This window comes from Exophiala aquamarina (genome assembly GCF_000709125.1).
Source record: "Exophiala aquamarina CBS 119918 chromosome Unknown aczIA-supercont1.2, whole genome shotgun sequence".
Taxonomy (NCBI): Eukaryota; Fungi; Ascomycota; class Eurotiomycetes; order Chaetothyriales; family Herpotrichiellaceae; genus Exophiala; species Exophiala aquamarina.
This window is the reverse complement of record NW_013550586.1, coordinates 1,166,930-1,186,511: the sequence shown is the minus strand read 5'-3', so window position 1 is coordinate 1,186,511 and position 19,582 is coordinate 1,166,930. Positions and strand designations below refer to the sequence as shown.

The following is a 19,582-nucleotide window of genomic DNA, read 5'->3' as shown; positions in this document are numbered from 1 at the left end:
GAAGCTCACGCGGCGAAAGAGATCGTTCCAGGCCGCGTAAAAATGGGACGATCCGTTCGGCTGCAGGATTCACGTTTCCTCGGCTCGTCACGATTGAGGCCGTGGTGAGGCCGTTGATGATGATGGTGGTGGTGGTGGTGGTGGTGGTGGTGTGTGGAGCTCCATCGATAGACTGACTACCTTTCACGGAGTAGCCCGAATTTCACATGTCATTCGACTGAGTGCTCTCCTCTAGATAACCGTTGTGATTTGACCCGTCAATGGCGGCAGTAGCAGGAAATATAATGCTTGCGAACCTGGTAGAGGGCGCTCGGGTGCCCGATTTTATGCACGAGCGATCTAACCTGCGAATGGCCACCAGAGTGGCTCAGGATGGCCAGGATGGAGATAAGGCTCTGATGTTGTTGAATATATGTCTCAATATTAATTATACGGAGCATGTCATGATCGCGTTAGGCCACGGTTCGTGGATCATACCAACACCACCGCCACCAGACACTAGGGCGCTACCGAGTACGTGGACTCACGAGTCACAATCTGCATGACACTTCCAGCCGAGGCTGAGAAAGGCAGCTGGTGGACACTTTGGACTTGGTGAAGTGTGAAGACTGAAGAACACGAGACCGGCACAGACGCCTGAGGGACCTGGGCTTTGACTGATGCTGCTCAGGGGTATGATGATTGTGGCATCATGGTTTCAGGAACGCTGTCGGCAGATGAGGGAAAGTGGTGTGCTGCGTGAGTAAATGATCAGAGGCAATTCCACCACCACGGCGGCATCCCGGGGTGATACGAGTCCTCCGTATGGAACACGGCTGAAAGGACGAGATGAGATGACATGGCCTGTATGTGCAGAGTCCAGACAGGCATGGGAGGCTCACACGCGTGCCACAGGGTTATCACTTGTAAGGAGTTGTCACTTGTGTCCTCTATCGGTGGTGCTGGTGGCTACGGCTTTCACATGCCACTGGGCAGATGCAGAGCAGGAAGTACCCTTCCGTGCCCTAGGCTTGGCAATGACACAATAGACGGCCGAGGGGGCGGCGAGCGGGGCTTCCGGGCCAATGATTGGGCTGGATGGGTTAATGATAGACAGGCACCTGGGCAGGTCCACGTACTCGTACGCCGTGCACGGTGAGAGGACTCCAATGCGCATGTCACTTGCAGTAGGTGTGGCGCATGTGCACTGGGAGACTGAGATGGCAATGAGGTGGCTAAATGCTCAACAAGCATACGAGATTTGAAGTGCAGTCATAATGTGCAGGGGAGAGAAAGGACTAGGATAAGGACCAGGCAGCCCGCCACTGCCATCGCGACTGCCCCCCGCGACACCTCTTGCACCAGAAGGAGGCCGATTGAAGGCAATACCAATACCAATACATACCAATGCATACCAATGCCAACACCAACACCAACACCAACACCAACACCAACACCAATACTAATACCAATACCAATACACCCCAACCCCAACACCAATACCAATTCCAGCACCAGAACCCCATCCCCTCCTCCCTTCCACCACCGTCAATTGTGGTACATACTTCATTCAACTGACCGTGCTACTGACTTTATTACGGTACCCGGTTCAGCCACCAGTGGCCACTGCTCTTCCCACTCTGACCCCACCGCAAACCCACGTTGCACTGCAGCCGAGAGGGTGAGCATCAAGCGGGCGCCGTGCCTGCCGCCGTGACGAAACCCGGACTTTCACATGCAATTTTCTTTTTTTCTGCCTGCCCCTTTGGGGCGCTCCTGCTGCGAATGCGATGATGGCCATCAGCCAGCACTTGCACATGCCAGTTCTCCTGCCCACCTCTCGCGCACCTGGCAATCTCAGTGACTGCTCCATCCTCAACATTCCTGCCCGGCTTGAATATAGTACTCGGACGGTTCTCTCTTCCCTCACGTCCCATCTGCATCACATTGCATTGCATCTCCATCTCTCGTCCTCAACTCCTGCAACTTCTCACTGACATCCATCTTCCCACTGCAGCCACCAGTCCATCATAATGGGTGACGCTACTGCTAACGGCGATGTGCCTCACTCTGCCTTTTTCACTGTAAGTCAAAGCCCTCGAGAATCAGAGCACTTGCGTGCTGCTCCCAGGCCTCACCACTGACTCGATCATCGCCTTAGCATATCACCTCCTACCCTGTCGTCTCCGACTCGATCAAACTGGTCCAGGAGAATCCCTACGGCGCCAAGTCAATCGACCTGACCAATGCTGGCTACAGCAAATTCGTCAAGCCCACTCTACCCTACTTCCAGACTCCTGCCTCATATGCCAAGCCATACGTCGCCAAAGCTGATGAGCTCGGTGACTTGTTTCTCTCCAAGTTCGACGAAAGAGTCCCCATTGTCAAGTCGGAGACAAAGGAGATCAAGGGCACCATCTTCAGCTATGTCCACTGGCCGCTCGAGAAGGCCGGCGAGACCAAGGACTGGGCCTTCAGCACATATAACGAAGAATACAAGAAGATTGGAGGCGACGGCTATGTCACTGGTGGAAAGGCCGTTGTCACCACTTCCCTCATCCTGACCTCCGACGCCCTCAAATGGGTGAGCTCCTTCCTTCAAGCCAAGAAGGACGAGGCCAAGGACGTGGTCCAAGAGAAAACGAGCAAATAAATCTGAACGCCCGAGCCTGGTGACCTCGGGCCCCCTATTTGTACAAATGATTTAACAAGTAAGATACGATACCCTGAACTGCGTTGGTAAGATGCACCTGCGAGGTTCGATTGTGTCAGGGAGATGTCAGGGAGATTCAGGCTCCTCGTGTTGTATGCGAGGATTGAGTTGACCTGTGAATATGGGCAGCTTGTTGACTTTTCCAGCTCCGTCCAAATCGCTTGATGAGAAAACTCTGGTCTTTCTGGGGTTCTGTCCGCGCTGATCAGAACTGCTTCCAATGCTCCGACTGCGAAGCAAGAGAAAAGAATGCCTTTTCGGTTTCAGCCATATTGTCACGACAGCCGGCTGTGGAATACTTTCTTGCATTCGGGAGACGAGCGCTCTAATTGCCACCGATTTTAATGATAGAATTAGCCCTTCAAATTTTCATAGACTCTTGCTCAATGATACAATAGTGGGAATGCAATCAGTAATTGGTTTCTCTTCACCATGGATGCTGCTCTCACTCGCGACATCCTATCTTATTGTCGATACTCCGTACACTACATAACTAATGTTGATCTCGAGCCGGACGATCGCGAACGGCAGGCAGAAGCCCCCCTGGGTTTCATGTGCTATCGGTAGATGACGTCATTTATCTGTTGACCTCGCGTATTCAACATTTGGTCTGCTCTTGGACTCGGAGAATTGATCAGAGGAACGTTCAGGTAGACGGATACACTAAGCATCCCACGACCTCCGTTGTATCCTAGTACTAGAAATATATTTATTCTTGTATTAATAGCGTTATTCACCTATTAATTTTGTGCATGTAATATTTAATCTGATCCCGATCCCCACACCCAACCATCAGAACGAGAATATATGTTACAGGAATACTTAGCGATATAGGGTTTCCCACGAGTCCACGACCTCCGGCCTTCGTTGCATCCTAGCACCAGAAACACATCCTGACATTCAATATCGCATTGCAGCGCCATCGAATCCACCACTGGGCTCCATGGCATTTCTCGTCTTCAGGGGCCGACGATAGTCTGCCACGAGCCAGTGGACGTGCCGATTATGACGAACTGATATCCGAGGTTTCTGTGGAACTTCTTCCGAACGATAAGAGTGCTCAATTTGTGCATGCTCTCGGATGTCGTTCGATATGGCCTGCCATGGCATGCTTTTGGTGTGAGGAACAATTAAGCAACGGATATTCCGAGTCTCTGCGCTACCCAGTGTGCGAGGTCCTTCGAAATGCCGTCTCTCCATCCCTACAATCGACGCAACTTGTCGGGACGTTGCGCCCCAAACAAACCTTCCCCGCGGAACTGACTTTCCTTCGTTTATAGACTCGCACTCTCTTGTGTTAGTACAGAGAATTTGCATACGAGTGTTTCTAGGCGCCTCACGAATCACGGTCCATTTGAGTTAACCTCTGTGGACAAGCTTGCTGGGCAGAGAGATAAGCCTCCCTGAGCCACCGCGGCTGCAGCACCAGGAAACCTTACTCTCGACCCTCTTTCAGCCTGGCTGGAACAAATCACCATTCAGTTTTGCAAATCCGACGGAACTATTACCAAGTATCTATCAATATGTCTTGATTGATGTGCTCCTTCAATGTCGACTTTCCTTGCATCTGCGATCACTTATCGCATCTGGAATTCCAGCCAACGGGAATCGAGGATGTGGAACACCTGAGCCATACCAGGGGAGCGGGGGCGAGCCTGAAGGTGCTTTCTATCCCCCTTATCATCAGCCCCTTCCCTCGGTATCGCTCTTATCAGAAAATGCCAGCAGGGGTAGGCACTACATACGGATGTAGCACACAAAAGGGCTTGCTATACCCTTCTTTGCGTTTTTGTGCAGCGACTAATCACCCGACAATACCGATACTACCAGCTTCGCCTAAAGAGATCACCTGCATTATCTTATCAAAACATACCGGTGTGCGATTTGCAGTCGGCCGTTCCGCCTCTCTTAGTGCCGTGTCGCTCTTGATGATCAATCCCTGCGTCTACCAGGACCTGTTCCACAACCATTACTACCAAAGGAGACCACCCCTGATTCCCATTTCCCCAAGTCCCGGATCCTTCTTTGGTTTCCATTCTGCGAACACCAACCGTCATGTATAAGTACGTGACCAAATACATCCCCAGTGGACAAACTCTCACGGCGAGGGCTACCTCAGCCAAGGCATGGGAGCTCCCAAAGCAAGGTTGGTGGAGGAGTATTACACAGTTTCGTCCTACCCGAGCTCAATGTCATTACAGAGTCTGCCATCGCACCGAAAGATATTTGGTCAGTCATACACTACTCAACCAAAGCGTGGGCTTCCAGAGACACTGACAACCCGAAGGACCAACGCTGATATGGATCCGGTCCCGCCCAAGTATCAAACCTGGACTCTGTGGACCTGGTGAGCTATCTATCACATTACCGTTCTTTTCAAGAAGCTAAACAGTCAGGATGGCGTATGAAACCCCTAGTATCCCTCTCAACTCACTTGGGACTTAGTCGACAATAGGTACTGGGCGACTGACACCATCAATCTTGGCACCTGGGAAACTGCCAGCGCCGTTATTGCCATTGGCTTGAATTGGAGGGATGCAATTCCCATCATGGTTGTAGGTAGGTGATAGAGTCCAGTTGAGTAGTGGATTCCACCATCCTAATCCCTTTTCCTTTCGCGTCCAGGCACCTCTTGTGTCGCTGTCCCGATGGTCTTGAATGGCGCCATTGGAGCCAAGCTGCATATCCCATTCTCAGTCGTAGTCAGGTCGAGTTTCGGGTTTTATTTTGCCTACTTTTGCATCATCTCTCGCGCAATCCTGGCCATGTTCTGGCTGGGAATTCAGGGTGCAAATGGAGCTCAGTGTATCACGATCATGCTGAGAGCTATCTGGCCATCCTACCACCACGTTAAGAACCATTTACCAGATGACGCGGGGATCACTACCCAAGGCATGATCAGCTACTTCCTCTTCTGGATCATTCAGCTACCGTTACTTCTTATTCCACCAACAAGACTGCGCTGGCTGTTTGTTGTCAAGCTTCTAGCTGCACCGGTCACTGCGTTGGCCACCCTTGGTTGGATCGTCCACAAGGCTGGTGGCGGCGGTGCCATATTCAATCTGCCTGAGACCGTCCACGGAAGCCAAAGGGCCTGGCTCTGGCTTTCGTGCATGTCCTCCGTGACAGGGTCCTGGGTACGCCTTTGATCCCTGTACCAACTTTCTTAAGTGAGGCGCTGATTTGATACAGGCAACCCTGGCATGTAATATCATGGATTTTTCACGTTATGCGAAAACTAGTCGCGGACAGTATGTTCAGCTCCCGTTCTTGCCTGCGATCTTCACAGTCTGCGGCGTGATGGGTATTGTGACCACGTCGGCCTCAAAGGTTGTCTACGGCGAGTTTCTATGGAATCCCTTGGACATCATCGAACATTGGTTGGGCAGTCACGGTGGAAGAGCAGCCGCCTTCTTTGCGGCCCTTTCATGGTACATTGCCCAGGTTGGGACGAATATTACAGCGAACTCGATATCGGTAAGCTCAAAGCATGCTCGGCTTTTCGATCCATCAAGAGCTAACCGTGCGGATGATAATAACAGGCAGCAAATGACCTAACCGTACTGTTCCCGAGATACGTCAACATCAAGCGTGGATGTATCATTGCCGCTGTCGTCGGCGGATGGGTCATTGTGCCCTGGAAAATCCTCAACTCCGCCACCACGTTCCTCGCCTTCATGGGCGGCTACGCCGTCTTCCTAGCTCCAATGGCAGGCATCATCGCTTCCGATTACTGGATTGTCAAGCGACAACACATCGACGTCCCTGCTCTATACGACCCTCGTGGACGATACAGGTACAACAAGAGCGGCATCAACTGGCGCGCCATGATTGCGTTCCTGCTTGCCGTCTGCCCCAATCTCCCCGGACTGGCGTACAGCATCAACAACAGCTCCAAGATCACCGTGGGCGCAAAACACTTGTACACATTTGACTGGCTCTACGGCTTCGTGGTCAGCATCTTTGTGTACTCGTTGCTCAGCCTCATCTGGAAACCAGAGGATCAGATTGTACAGCGCACCATCTACGGCATCCCGACGACTCCGTTTGACGAGGAGGCGTACGAAGATGCATACGATGAGAAAGTCCTCAAGCGAGATAGCTTGGTGGGCAATCCGAAGGGGTTTTCTAATGCCAATGGTATTGATAGTGTTGCTGGTGCCTTGCATTTGCGAAGGTCTGTGGACGACACAGCGAGACAAAGTATTGAGGTCAGAAGAGCCAGCCGTGCAAGTCAGGGTGACCAGGGCCCTCACCCAGCGGATTCGATGCTGGGCCATTAGCAAGTTGTGCACGAGAAGCACTTGCACCCTTAGCCAAACACTTTTGGGGTTTGATGTGACAGAGTTGACTGAGTTGGGCCCTCACGAATGGGCTGAAACCAAGAGACTTTGACAGAGGACCGGCTGGTTGCGTCAACCACGTACCTGCTATTGATAGAACCAATATATCCTCTCCGTGCTGACTGGAAATATGATGATCTCGTGCTTCTCGCGCGCTGCAGCCTGCAACGTCCTGCGTTCGCTCATCCTTGTGTGTCTATAATCCTCCTGGTTCAGTCACAGCACTGAATTCCCTGGCGAGCGCTAGACGGTTTCGACCAAAGTTCCTCTCCCTTCTCTTGAGGACCGACCGTCGGAGCTGTCAATGCTTTCTCAGAAGGCGATGCTCCGCGCCTCGTCTAATCTCACTACATCCTCCACGAGTGCGTAAGTGTAGGCGAGGTGTTACACTGCCCATGGCTCGTGGATTGAGGCCTCTAGATCTAGGGGTCGACTCGGTATCCATGCATCGTACTGCACTACCACCGGCCAGCTCAGTGACAGAATCGCAAATGAGCAACAGAGCCCGTGCAACGATGTCTGCAAGGTCGTCATCATCGCCCGGCCAGCTTCTGCATGACCTTGTCACCGAGTTTGTCGACCAGGCTTCTCCTCTTCTGCCGATGTTGACTCTGCGCGCCAGCAGAAGCCTCTTGCGGCCCATTGCTGCCATAGTGCTGACCGGGGTACTGCCCGGCGCTCGGCGCAACAGAAGGCGGCGGGGCGGCAGCGCAGCACACAGCCTTAGCATTGGGGTGGAACCACTCCGGGCCCATACACAAGACCCTCGCCTTGCGATTTCTCCAGCCGTCGTCGGGACGCTCCGTGGCATGGTAAATGCAAAACACCCTTGCATCGCCGACGTACGGCGAGGGCAGGAAAGACGCGTGGCCCGGTCCATAAGGCCCTCCTCGACCACGATGACTCTCGAGCAGCGGCGAGGGCCGCTTCTCCCACGAGCGCTCGCTGCAGGGATCTCCGCCGGTATAGCGCAACAGCGCGAGCTTGTAGTCGCAGGTCCAGGAGCCGTTGGCGCTGTACACGATGCCCTGCCAGCCGGGGACGCTCAGCCAGGTGGGGCCTTCGTTGACGCCGCGGCGCCCGCCGTCGGGCCGCTCCCAGGGCAGCTCCGCGCGGGAAATCACCGTCAGCGTGCTGGGCAGCGCCTCCTCCGGCGTCACCAGCCGCATCAGAAACAGATCCTGCTGTGTGTCCGACGAGTCGCCCAGCGGCCACCCGGAGTAGCAGCAGTACAGGCCGTCCGGGTCATGCGCCGGATTTGGCCGGAACACCGTCGCGTCGATGTTCCAATGGTCCGGGAGCCCCTTCAGGGGCCCGACGAACCGCCACGCCGCGCCGTCCATCGGGTCCTGCGACTCGCTCCGCAGCACCGTCGTGCGGTGCGACCGGTTCCCCACCCCTGGCTGCGACGCGCAGAAGTACACGTACCACGTGCCGCGCAGGTAGTGCAGCTCGGGCGCCCAGAGCTCCGTCGACCACGCGGATCCTGGGCTCGGCTTCCACGCCGTCGCCTTCCGGCAGCCCCGGAAGTTCTCGAGTTCGCGCGACGCCCAGATTTCGATGCGGTCGCCCAGCGTGAAGGTCAGGTAGAAGAGGCCCTGCGCCGCGACCATCCATGGGTCGGGTGTGTCGACATCGCTGATGGGCCGGTTGGACATTTTTAGGCTTTTGTAATGTTCTTTCTCTCTTCTTTCTTCTCTAGTCTGAGAAGAATGGATTGAGAGAGCGGCCTGGGTTTTAGATGGTCTGTGATTGGTTTGGCTTGAGAATGCCAACAGTTGGGATGTAGGTCTTTGCTTTCTTTGTTTAGGCGTAGATCATCACTTATGCCTTCGCTGAAATCTGAAACTATTTGGTTGGTTGGTCAGTCTTTGGCTGTTAGGCTCTTCGTCCTTGGTGGCCATGAGCCAAGCCTAGAGATGACAAGGGCGAGTGGGAACGTAGTATTATAGCAGTGGAGTAGGTAGTAGCAATGACATCATAGTTCGTAGTGAAATTAGTAAAATTGTATAAGAGGCTGGATGGACAGGACTCGTACCAGAAGGGGGTTTGGGATTATCTATGTGATCGGTGTTACTGCAGTGTAACGCGTCACACCTCATCGTTGGGGGGTATCTCGAAATCATCAATCATACTCATCAGTCATAACGCTGGCCATTTACTCCCGAATTCTGCGGAACATGGCTGAAGCAGGTGTATATGCAGGAGTTGTAGAGGCTAACAGCTGGCTTCGCCTCGCCGCTGGGGTCACTGGTGGGAGTCTCTCCTCTACACTGGGCTGTTCGTCGTGGACCCTCGTGGCGCCCTGTCTCCATCTTTGCAGAAATCCTAGAGCCCGTTTCTTCTCATTTCGCCGAAACAACCCGTCAGCATCGTCTTCAAGTCTGCCTGTCCTGAAGCTCAGGTTTCTCCAAGTCCTCAATCGAGACAGAGCATACCCGGCTGTTTTTATTGTGTGATACTCATCAGCCTTGCGCTGGGAATCGAGTACCTTCCTTGCAGACGAGAGCCAACCAGAGCCGAAAATTTGAAGCCGTCCAATTACCTGTTTGTCACAGAAAACGTCCCCCTGCCGTCCAAGGTCATGAATCTGCTCCGTCCTGTTGAACATCACGATGATAGCAGAATGGGCCATTCGTCTAGTGTTTTCGGCTTCTTTTCGAGCTTGAAATTCATCTGACATGATTCTCAACTCACGGACGCGACTTGCCTTTCCTCTCCAATTATGGAGAGCGGCGCGTCCGATATTGATCTTGACTTTCCGTCTCATGGATTTGTATGCTGCTGTATATTTGGCTTCTTTACTGTGCTTCACAGAAGTCTGCCACTTTCGGAAATACTTCACCGCCAGCATTTGTTCATGAGCTTGTTGAGCATGCTTTTCATCTGCTCGAAGTCGAGTTTTGTCCCGCCATAGCTGAAGGGTGTGCTTGCTGGAGAAATATTCAGCAGCTGCAGCCGCTCTCCTCTTATTCAGATGTTGCTGGTCAGCCTGTAAGCGCCATATATTGACGATGTTGCGAACAAGATTGACCCCGTAGATTCGGCTGGCTTCGTGTTCTCTTTCGGCAAGTTGGGCTTTTCTAGTGCTGACTAGTTCAAGGACATTTTGGGCAGCCTGGCGAATGCTGATTGCATCAGCAGCAGCTTCCATCTCCCTGACATCCGCAGCTTTGTCTTGCCATGCGCCCAATGTCTTGTGTAGAAGGCGTTCGTCTCTTACCCGGACAAACAATCTCTCACGCGCAGCAAGTGTCCAGGTCTTCAAAACTAAAGCAGCATCGCGCTTGGCTCGGAATTCAATTGCAACCCGTTCCAAGTCTTGCATCTCTTTGATTGTATTGCGCCAGTGAGTGATTGCTTTCCGTGCTAGGTTTGTACGGTAAAGTTCATCCGCCAATTTGTTCAATTCAGGATCCTCCCTGTCCAACAAGTCCTCTCTTCTCACAAAAAGTTTGTTCCGCCATTGATCAAGGGCTTGTGATGCCAGCTTTCGGTTGTCGAGCGCAATGGCCTGTTGCCAGATACGGCTGTTTTCGTCGAACGAGTCCAGTGACCCCGACCTGATTGGGGTAGGCAGCTGCGAGTCAACCGACACCGCGCGTCTGCTGGCCCCATAGTCAGTGCCTGCATCGGTAGCAGTGCCATCTGTTGTAAGAATGATATGGGCCTCTTGCAACACATCGAGGAATTTCTCGTTGAGTGGTGTTTCGGACGCGACTTGAGCGAGGTCGAGCAGCCAGTGTAGACAAGGATCTTCAGTATTGGGAACTGGCCCGTCCTCTAGATAGATAGCTCTGTACTCGTGTCTGACAAGCTCTGGAGTTGGGTCGATGTGGTTTTCCTGGATGCGGAGAAGAACTCGGTGCAAGCGGTCGATGTCTTTCGGGGAGAAGTGGCGGATGTCATGAGCGAAGTCAGATAATTCTTCTGGCTTCATGGTGTATGAAGGAGATTTCTTTCATCCATATTGCATGGACAAACCGTTTAAAGGCTGCGGAATCGGGTTGTTGAAGAGCGACTTGAAGAGCGTCTTGCACACGCGTCCGCACTCGCGACGCGTGCTCTTCAAGAACAAAAAGCTACGGCGGAGTATTGGACCCGGGGCCGCTCAAATCACATCGAGGCTGGACCGGTAGCCTCGTCGGCGAATGGACGGAGTACTCAAGCATTTTATTTGTCTATCTCTTTTGAATCACAGCCTACAATCCATATGTTTTTCTGTAGCCATCAAGCTTTTCCAGGGAAACGGTACTTCCCCCACAGACGATGAAAACCACTCTGCTGCCGGGCCCGAAGTCATTCACATAATTTTTCAAAGTCCCGTTGTAGAGCAGGGCGAGGCTTGCACCACAGGCAGGTTCTACTAAGTGCCTGTGGTGGTCTGCGAATTGCAAACACGCCGAACATGCCTCAGAATCTTCGACGACCACTGTTGAGACATTTTCTCGGAGCGCTTGTTTGAACGCGTTTGGGGCAACTGTGAGTGCTCCCAACGACTTCGCTATCGAAGTGATGGCCGGCAGTGTGACCAGCTCTCCCTTGTCGACTGACTGTGCCAGAGAATCTGCACCATTAGTTTCGACGGCCAGGACTTGTGTAGGGTGGCCTTCATCCCATCCGTTTCTGTCCAATCCAAGCATAACCCCCGAGAAAAGCCCACCTCCACCTACTGAACAAACGATGGCATCCGGTTGCACTTCCATCTGACTAGAAATCTCATCGACCATAGTTGAAGCACCTTCCCAGACTAGATGATTGTCAAATGGTGGGACATAGATGGCTGTTTCTCCTCGTGATTCTGCTGCTGCCATCACCGTTTCTCGCAGATACTGGTCAGCATGAAACCATGTTTCGCCGTAAGAGATGATGTCTGTTCCTCCCGCCTCCCGAATTTTTGAAATCATATCTTGATCCGTTGAAAGAGGAACCACCACTGATGCCTTGCAGTTCAGAGACACTGCTGCCGTCACGCAAGCAAGCCCGGCGTTACCACCCGAGGATATATAGAAATGGATATTGGATTTATCAGTCCCGTTTTGATGGACGTAAGACACCATGAAATTTCCTATGCCACGGCTTTTGAAAGAGCCTGAGGGTTGCGTATTTTCGAGTTTCAAGAAAACACGGCTTGATGCTCCTTTATCAGTATTTCGTCAAGTCCATGAACAGAGCCACCTACCAGCCGGCCATCTTAGAGAGCACCGTCGACTCAATGAGTGGCGTTTCGAGCCATACTTTCTTCGGTACACGCTGGCTGTTATTCTGCATGATTTCCAATGTCGCCTCACTCCTTGAGGGGTTCTTCTTGCTATTCTGGAGTTGATTGTATTTTCAGACTATTGCGCAACCAAAATGGACGTGGAGAGAAGTCTTTGACGGTGCGGAGATTTACTATTTGAACCGACCGAGGATGCAACCTGAAAACGCCTTGTGATCAGTCACCGCGTACGTGTGCCAAGTCTCGGGTTAGGACTCGCTGGAATACATACAAGCAAAATACGCCGCAAAAAGATTCAAGGCTCCAACGACCTGATAGATTAGACATTCAACGCATTGGGTAAATGACCCAGTGCACTATATGCTAAACCCTCTGCTGACCTTCTGTAAGCCCGTTGTCCTGCCTGTATCCAGAGGGGCTCAGGCAGGTCAGTTTCATAACTCAACACCAAAACGACTAACTCGATATTCACATACCAAATATTCAGCCGCATTTCTTTAATCATCCAAGTGCACTCGCCCTTGCCCGACAAAGATCGAATCCTGCAACCATCTCAACCTTTGATCAGATGTTTGGAAAGCTATCTTCGTAAACCACCTCGACTCTCCGAACGACGTCGAGTTTGTGTCGGGGGCGTTTTTGGCTGCCTTTGTTGTTGCGTCATCAATTTCCAGAACTCCTGTATATTGGATGAATATTTCTCCCGCGCCGGTCTTAGCACGCCATTGGACGTTGAGATGGGCATGACCATTAAATGTTTCAGTCGCCAGATTCTAGCGCGTACTAACTCACGTAGCACGTGACGCGCTAACAAATATGGATACTAAACTCTGTGAGTGACTCCTGTGACTCCTGTCATAAAATTGCCATTGTATCAGCATTTGCAATGCTTTGAAATCATGGAAAAGGGGCTCACGGAGATCAAATGCCTCATGGATTTGTATATCAACCAGAACAGAGTCCATAGGATTGAAAGAGACAGAGATCTCATACATGCTCGAGTGCTTGCCAAAAGCGGCGTGACCCAAGTTCGCCAAACAGTTTCTGGTAGGCCAAGGACTGGCCGCCGAATACATAGTACACAAGTTGAAGAACTAGCAAGATAACTTCGAATGCCGACTCTGTTTTTCACCTCGAATGTTGTGGTGTCGACCAATATTTGCTCAATTGCTCCCTGTATCCTGAAAGCTGTTCAAGCTTGCCAATCGTTATCGTCAAACCAAGAGAAGATAGTGTTTTTAGGACGTGTGTAAACTGGTGCGACCCCACCTAGAGAAATATGCCAAACATACCAAGAACCTGGTTGTGAACAAATTTTTGGAACGTTGTGGCTTGATGGAACGGACTCACTAGGACAATCCGACCCATGGATGCCTATACCTACGACTGACGGGTTACGAGCAACCCGGTTGGAGGGCCAAAAGGACTTCCTCGAGCTTGAGAATCCCCGGAATGAGCTACAAGACCCCTTCTCGGGATGGTTCCGTACGGCCACTTCACCTTCAGGACGCGTCGCGGACGCAAAATCAATAACACACTGTGTCACAATGCAGCACTGGCCAACCATAAGTATGCAAGAACCCTGGCTTGTAGAAAAATCGAACAAGATTACAATCTCGAACGATTCGATGAAAATATACTGTGATAGCCTGGAAAATGCGCTGGAATGTTGGATCGACAGGGAAACTTGTCCATACAGAATCGAAACGGACGTCGGACCTCGCCCGTCTGCCAGCAACGAACAAGCAAGATCGCTGTCTGTCTCGAAGGCCCTCTACACACGAGTCCATAGGCTTGATACCGCTTTCTCAAGGCAGCGACCTAGGCCGCTAACAAGAGCAGAGGATTCTGGCTCTTCCAAGGCCTTGAAACTAGCCATTATGGCTTTTGCTTGCCAGTGGTCCCACGCATCGCGATCCTCGTCCATGAATCTTCACGAGACAATTTGGACTCAAACTGATGAAGATCATGCCGTCGAACCAAGACCAACCTCTGACTTCGAGGCGGCCGGTGCACAGGAGTTTGAGCGCTTATTGCGATTGAGTGTCTGGCATGAATCACAAAGATGCATTGGTCGATGGAGGTACTGCGGCTCTTTTCGCTTGATTTTCGCATCCATAGTATTGTTTTGCAGCAAACAGCCGCTGGATGAAGACAAACCGAACGATTTCCGCGAGAATAATCTAGGGGCGTTTACTTCGCCGGATCTGGTAGCAGGCAAGTCAGTGCATGCGAGCCTGGCTACTTCGATGATCAGTTGAAGTCAAGCGCACCATCCACAAGAAGCATTCTCGACCTCGCACTATCTCCTCGTCTTTCTATGGCCTTGAGGGCTTAGAACACCTTGAAATATGCCTTCACCACCTCCTTACTTGGAGGAGGTCAATAATTTCGTCCCATCTCCTTAACCAGAAATGTGTTATTCACACAGCAGCCACAGAGACTCCATGCAACAGCAGCGCTCTGCCAGAATCGCAGTACCTCTCTGATTTCAATCTCCTTTTCTGGCTGGGTGTCATTTGCGACATGACATCTTCCGTCATCAATCGACGCTCCTTGATCATTCCCGACACCGAAACATTCACGATTTCCGACTGCGTGACAATATTGGACTTCGACTCAGTCACAGCCGCCACCTTTGGGGCCTCGCACTGGAGGCCAGACGTGGACCACCGATACGCGCTTCCTGAAAAATTAACCCAATCCGTCGACATTTGGGGCTCCTTTTTCTTGGACGCCGATAGCAGCTGGCGAAGTAGGCTGTTAGCAGCAGCAAAACTGTCGGTGTCACAGCTAAACTCCAAAACTGTCCAGCAGGGGGTTCCTCTCAAATTGTTATTCTGGCGCAAAGCAGGCAAGCTACAGAACACGATATCATCCCATGAGCAGACAACATCGCCCTCGACCCCAACGGGGTTGAGAACGCCATTAAAGAAGCGTTCTCTGTGCATCAGTACTGTAGCGTGAACTACGGCGAGTTCTTCACAGCCTGCATCAGAGAGCACTCGAATCTGCAATCCCAGATTCAATCCTGGTATCTCGTGCTAGTCCTGGGTTGGAACATGGGGTGTCTCATTTTGGCTCGATGCATAGACTCTGTCGGCAGGAATGCCATGTCTGAAAGGCTGGGACAGAGCCTTCGAGGCTCATCGTCCTTGACGAGTGACTTGAAGAAGACGAGTGCATATGCCATTGCCGAGGCGGCCAAGGCGTCATCTATTCTAACAACAACATCACCATCATCATTGGCCGAGGAGGACACTCCATTAACTGCCGCCACGAATACCACCAAGTCTTCCCATCCTGCGCTGCTCGGCTAAAGTGCCCTCCACTGGGACCCGCACACTGAAAAGGTGGTCAAAGCGCTCAAAATCGCAAGCAACATCCTTTTAGACTGGCTGAGGCAGTGACGGAGCCCGTCGTCAGGTGACTGTGCACTGCATCTATCCTTGCTGTACGCCCACGCCAGCAGCGACGAGATTTCTCGCCATTGTGTCAGCTGCATCAACGCACTCGACCTCCTGAAATCCAAGTTCGACGCCGCAAAGTTGACCACCGAACATTTGGATTGTGCGATATAGGCTGCTGAATGCACCGACGAGATGAATACTCTCCCTTGTAATTAGGCATATAAAGGCTCATTAGTGACGAAGATATGGTCTGAAGCTGAAGTTTGGTCGTTGAGGGTTTAGTGTTGATGGTTGGATGTTTCGGACATCACGCGTTTGCCGACTGCGATCTTGATCAGGCAAAGCAGGAGGTTGCATACGTAATTATGTGAGCCGTTCCAAAAACATCATACCGGTGATCCTGGAGCGATCTAAAACTTTCGTTGAAAGTGTGGGTATTTTGTTCCTGCTCTAAGTCTGAACTACCAGTGACTATACCAACCTTGCGGGCCTCCATATCATCCGTTGAAGTCCAGTATCCAGATCCCATAAACAGCGATAATCTCTCTTTCCAACAAACCCATCTGTGGTTTTCGGAACACTTGAAGTCATAGAGGATAACCGAGGAGACTGTCTTCGGCCCCCTGCTCCTAGGTAGGGATACGACGTATCGGCTGGAGGCCTGTTGATCATATGTCTAGTCGTATTCTAATCCTGCCAATGATTCAAGTTTCTCAGTGCAATTCTCGGTTTGTGAAAGGACTTAAATTTCTCTCAGGCAAGCCCGATATCCTTGTCTGGCTATGATATATCTACGAAAGGGACATTAAACCGTCTCGGCTTGTGCAAATACCCGAACGCTTTGGGACTAGCTGGACAGCCCTGCTTGGCTCCAACCGTCTGGAATAGTCTCTTACTTCAATGAGAGATCCATTGACGGGTTTCAATACATCACGACATCTGTTTCGTCATCGTCGTAAGACCAAGTCAAGAAAGATTGTGAGCAGCAACTATGGCCTCGATACGGAATTCTCTACGCCCTGCCTCGCGCTTTGTTACCGGCCACAACAAGACGGATGGAAAATCGGTCTTTGAGCCGATGGTGGACAAGAAGCCACCAACAACCACCTACCCTGGTGGCATGGAGATATCTTTCTGCTACGCCACCCAAGGATTTCCAATCGATGTCAGCGGTGAGCACGACATCAAAGTGTACCAAGACTTTGTCCAAAACCCGCCCGGCATCCTTGTCCACAACGGATCTGCAGCGCGGACGATCGACTTCCCTCCCGGCTATACCACACCGATGCATTGCAGCATGACACTGAACTACAATTTCGTAATCGAAGGGGAGGTGGAGGTCATCTTGGACTCGGGCGAGACGAGACGTCTCAGTCCCGGGGACAGCTTGGTTCAGCGAGCCATCAACCATGCTTGGAGGAACATCAGTGAGACCGAGTGGGCGAGAATCACGGCGGTGGTGTTGCCGATAATCGGTCACGACCAGGTTGCTGCTGGGCAGGGGCCGCACGGAGCAACGCCGACAGCATGAATCAAGAGTTGGTCCTTTGTAGGTCCAGCGTATGGGAGGAATGATACAAGGTAGATTCCTTTGTTGGGCCGCCCAATCGAGGGCCCCTAGACGTCTCGTAGGCCCATCCAATCTTCTGTCGACTTTGCCCCGTTCTGATGAACTCCGGGCGTGGAGATTACCACTTTTGGTCGGCCGGGCAGCTTTGAGACTCATTCAGCCTCTGCCAAGGCAAAAGGGGTAAAGACTCCGGGCCTTCTAGGTTGACAACACAACACTTTTCAGTCGGGAGAGAGTCCACGCCTTGCATATTAAGAATTGACGTCGAATGGCGTTGTCGGAAATTCTCTACAACCTCGCCCGCGGGCGTTGCGGCAAGATCATAAATCGACTCCGCTCGGCCCAAGAAGGCCGCGGATCCCTTCGATTGATACCATACCTTCGGCGGAACGACTCATAAGACATCTAGAACCATATTTGTGAAGTGGAACTGGGGCTGTTCTAGTTGCTCATGACAAACTCCGGCTGAAAGCCATAGTGGTGGGGATCCATGCTTGAGAGAATGCCCATATGAGATCCTTTCTTCCTCGTCAGGGCCGGTCAGGTCTATGAATGTGCTATACCCAGCGAGGTCTACATGGAATATTCTAATATGGCTCGAGGGAATATTGGAAAGGTGATTGTTGTGGGCGCTGGTCCCGTTGGGCTGCTGACAGCTCTCCTACTGGCCAAGAAGGGCATTCCTGTCGAGATCCTTGAAGCACAATCCAAGGTCAATGAGTCCCCGCGCGGCCTCGCTTACGGGTTGCCAGCTGTAAAGTACGAACGTCCTTTCCCTGTTCCTTCTGTGTCGGAGGAAAGTTGATTAAACATTATTTGCACCACAGAGTTCTACAGAGAGCTGGCGTGCTCGAAGAGACCATCAAACGAGGGTTTATTCCAAAGGACGTAGCCTGGAGACATCCAGATGGAGAATACATCATTGGATTCAACAGGTTAGAGGCGTTGGCCGATGGCTTGCCGCGAAGCGTCGTGTTGCCCGTGGGGTCGCTGTCTACTCTTTTGTTGGAAGAAGTTCAAAAGTATTCGAACGCGACCATACATTGGGGTCATCGGGTCATTGGAGTTGGTCAAGACGATAACAATGGCTGGGTTGACGTGGAAGAGCATGGTTCTACACTTACTAAGCGACTGCATGCCAAATTTGTTATTGGATGTGACGGAGCAGGCAGCGCTGTAAGAAAGGCTTTGTCTGGTGGGAGCTTCCCTGGATACACCTGGCCTCAGACCTTAGTCGCCGTCAATGTGAGTGCCCCCTTGATTCGGAGATCCGCAGCAGTTCTTCATGGGCCGGCTTACCTGAAGTCCGCTAACTTTTGCTGCTCACCAGGTGAGCGCGGATTTCGACAAATTGGAATTCTCCGACGTCCAGTGGATCATTCATCCCGAAAATTGGTTTGTTATTGCTAGAATCGACAAAAGGGGGTTGTGGCGCGTCGTCTACGGCGAGGCTCCCGGACTCTCAGCTGAAGAAATCCGAGCCCGTCTGCCCGATAGATTCCGGAAAACACTACCTGGCCACCCTGAGCCAGAGGAGTATCGGATCCAAAACGTCACCCCATACACCGTTCACCAGCGTTGCGCAGAGAAGATGAGGGTGGGGAGGGTGCTGATGGCAGGCGATGCTGCGCATCTCAATAACCCAATGTGAGCTCCCATACCAGAAAGAAATCAGTTCCAGCTCTCCGATCCGTCTTTACGTAACTGCGTTCGCGTTCGGAATAACGAATGAACATACTGATATTTTCTGCGTCCAGGGGTGGACTTGGGCTCACAACGGGAGTTTCAGATGTCGGTAGTCTTATTGACTGCTTATATGGGATCCACGACGGAAAAGCGTCGTTGGACATCCTCGATAAGTACGACGAGATACGACGAAAGATATTCAATCAAGTCACCGATGTAACTTCGACTGCAAATTTCAGGCGGATTATGCAGAGCTCAGAGAATGTCGCTGGCAGTGATCCCTTCTTTCAGCTGCTAGCCAAAGTAAAAGAGGATCCAAATGTGGCAGCTGCCCTGTTGAGTGTAAGCCCTCGTCTCTCTTGCCTGCTCTGAGGCTATTTAGCCTTCTTTCCAACATATCTCTAATTGTTTGAACTGCTCACAGCACGAATTAAGCATCGGTTGTGACATGACACAATTCTATGACAAAGTAATCACAAGAAATTAGCCAACAACGTGGTAAAGGCGCTTCAAAAGAAGTCTAAAGCTGCATCCACGGCTGTAGTTTATCACCAGCCAAGGAGGAATGCCCAAAGATCAATAAAATAGGCTGTAGCTAACTAATAGTGTATTGAGGTTGAATCGGCATATATTCTCGCCTATCCTGCAGGTCGGATAAGG

At 51.7% G+C, this 19,582-nt stretch overlaps 8 protein-coding genes across 8 annotated transcripts; 5 read left to right on the top strand and 3 right to left on the bottom strand.

The window, feature by feature from the left end:
- Positions 1-2,012: 2,012 nt before the first annotated feature.
- A1O9_02257 (uncharacterized protein) lies at positions 2,013-2,632 on the top strand (the record flags this gene model as incomplete). Its single annotated transcript, XM_013407832.1, has 2 exons — positions 2,013-2,063; positions 2,141-2,632. The coding sequence occupies 2 exons, from the start codon at positions 2,013-2,015 to the stop codon at positions 2,630-2,632; spliced, it is 543 nt and encodes a 180-aa protein (XP_013263286.1).
- Positions 2,633-4,881: 2,249 nt separating this feature from the next.
- Positions 4,882-6,975, top strand: A1O9_02256 (uncharacterized protein; the record flags this gene model as incomplete). The annotated part of the gene is made up of 5 exons (XM_013407831.1): positions 4,882-5,039; positions 5,148-5,251; positions 5,318-5,829; positions 5,885-6,169; positions 6,235-6,975. 5 exons carry the CDS (start codon positions 4,882-4,884, stop codon positions 6,973-6,975), a joined length of 1,800 nt encoding a protein of 599 aa, XP_013263285.1.
- Positions 6,976-7,568: 593 nt separating this feature from the next.
- A1O9_02255 (uncharacterized protein) lies at positions 7,569-8,693 on the bottom strand (the record flags this gene model as incomplete). The annotated part of the gene is made up of 1 exon (XM_013407830.1): positions 7,569-8,693. One exon carries the CDS (start codon positions 8,691-8,693, stop codon positions 7,569-7,571), a length of 1,125 nt encoding a protein of 374 aa, XP_013263284.1.
- A 518-nt stretch (positions 8,694-9,211) lies between these two features.
- A1O9_02254 (uncharacterized protein) lies at positions 9,212-10,975 on the bottom strand (the record flags this gene model as incomplete). Its single annotated transcript, XM_013407829.1, has 1 exon — positions 9,212-10,975. A coding segment is annotated over one exon (1,764 nt), but the record flags the coding sequence as incomplete, so codon positions are not given.
- Positions 10,976-11,237: 262 nt separating this feature from the next.
- Positions 11,238-12,306, bottom strand: A1O9_02253 (uncharacterized protein; the record flags this gene model as incomplete). The annotated part of the gene is made up of 2 exons (XM_013407828.1): positions 11,238-12,165; positions 12,218-12,306. 2 exons carry the CDS (start codon positions 12,304-12,306, stop codon positions 11,238-11,240), a joined length of 1,017 nt encoding a protein of 338 aa, XP_013263282.1.
- Positions 12,307-14,782: 2,476 nt separating this feature from the next.
- A1O9_02252 (uncharacterized protein) lies at positions 14,783-15,223 on the top strand (the record flags this gene model as incomplete). Its single annotated transcript, XM_013407827.1, has 1 exon — positions 14,783-15,223. The coding sequence occupies one exon, from the start codon at positions 14,783-14,785 to the stop codon at positions 15,221-15,223; it is 441 nt and encodes a 146-aa protein (XP_013263281.1).
- A 1,434-nt stretch (positions 15,224-16,657) lies between these two features.
- On the top strand, positions 16,658-17,197 carry A1O9_02251 (uncharacterized protein; the record flags this gene model as incomplete). Its single annotated transcript, XM_013407826.1, has 1 exon — positions 16,658-17,197. One exon carries the CDS (start codon positions 16,658-16,660, stop codon positions 17,195-17,197), a length of 540 nt encoding a protein of 179 aa, XP_013263280.1.
- A 631-nt stretch (positions 17,198-17,828) lies between these two features.
- Positions 17,829-19,409, top strand: A1O9_02250 (uncharacterized protein; the record flags this gene model as incomplete). The annotated part of the gene is made up of 5 exons (XM_013407825.1): positions 17,829-17,995; positions 18,064-18,481; positions 18,567-18,883; positions 18,994-19,264; positions 19,347-19,409. The coding sequence occupies 5 exons, from the start codon at positions 17,829-17,831 to the stop codon at positions 19,407-19,409; spliced, it is 1,236 nt and encodes a 411-aa protein (XP_013263279.1).
- Between the last annotated feature and the right edge of the window lie 173 nt (positions 19,410-19,582).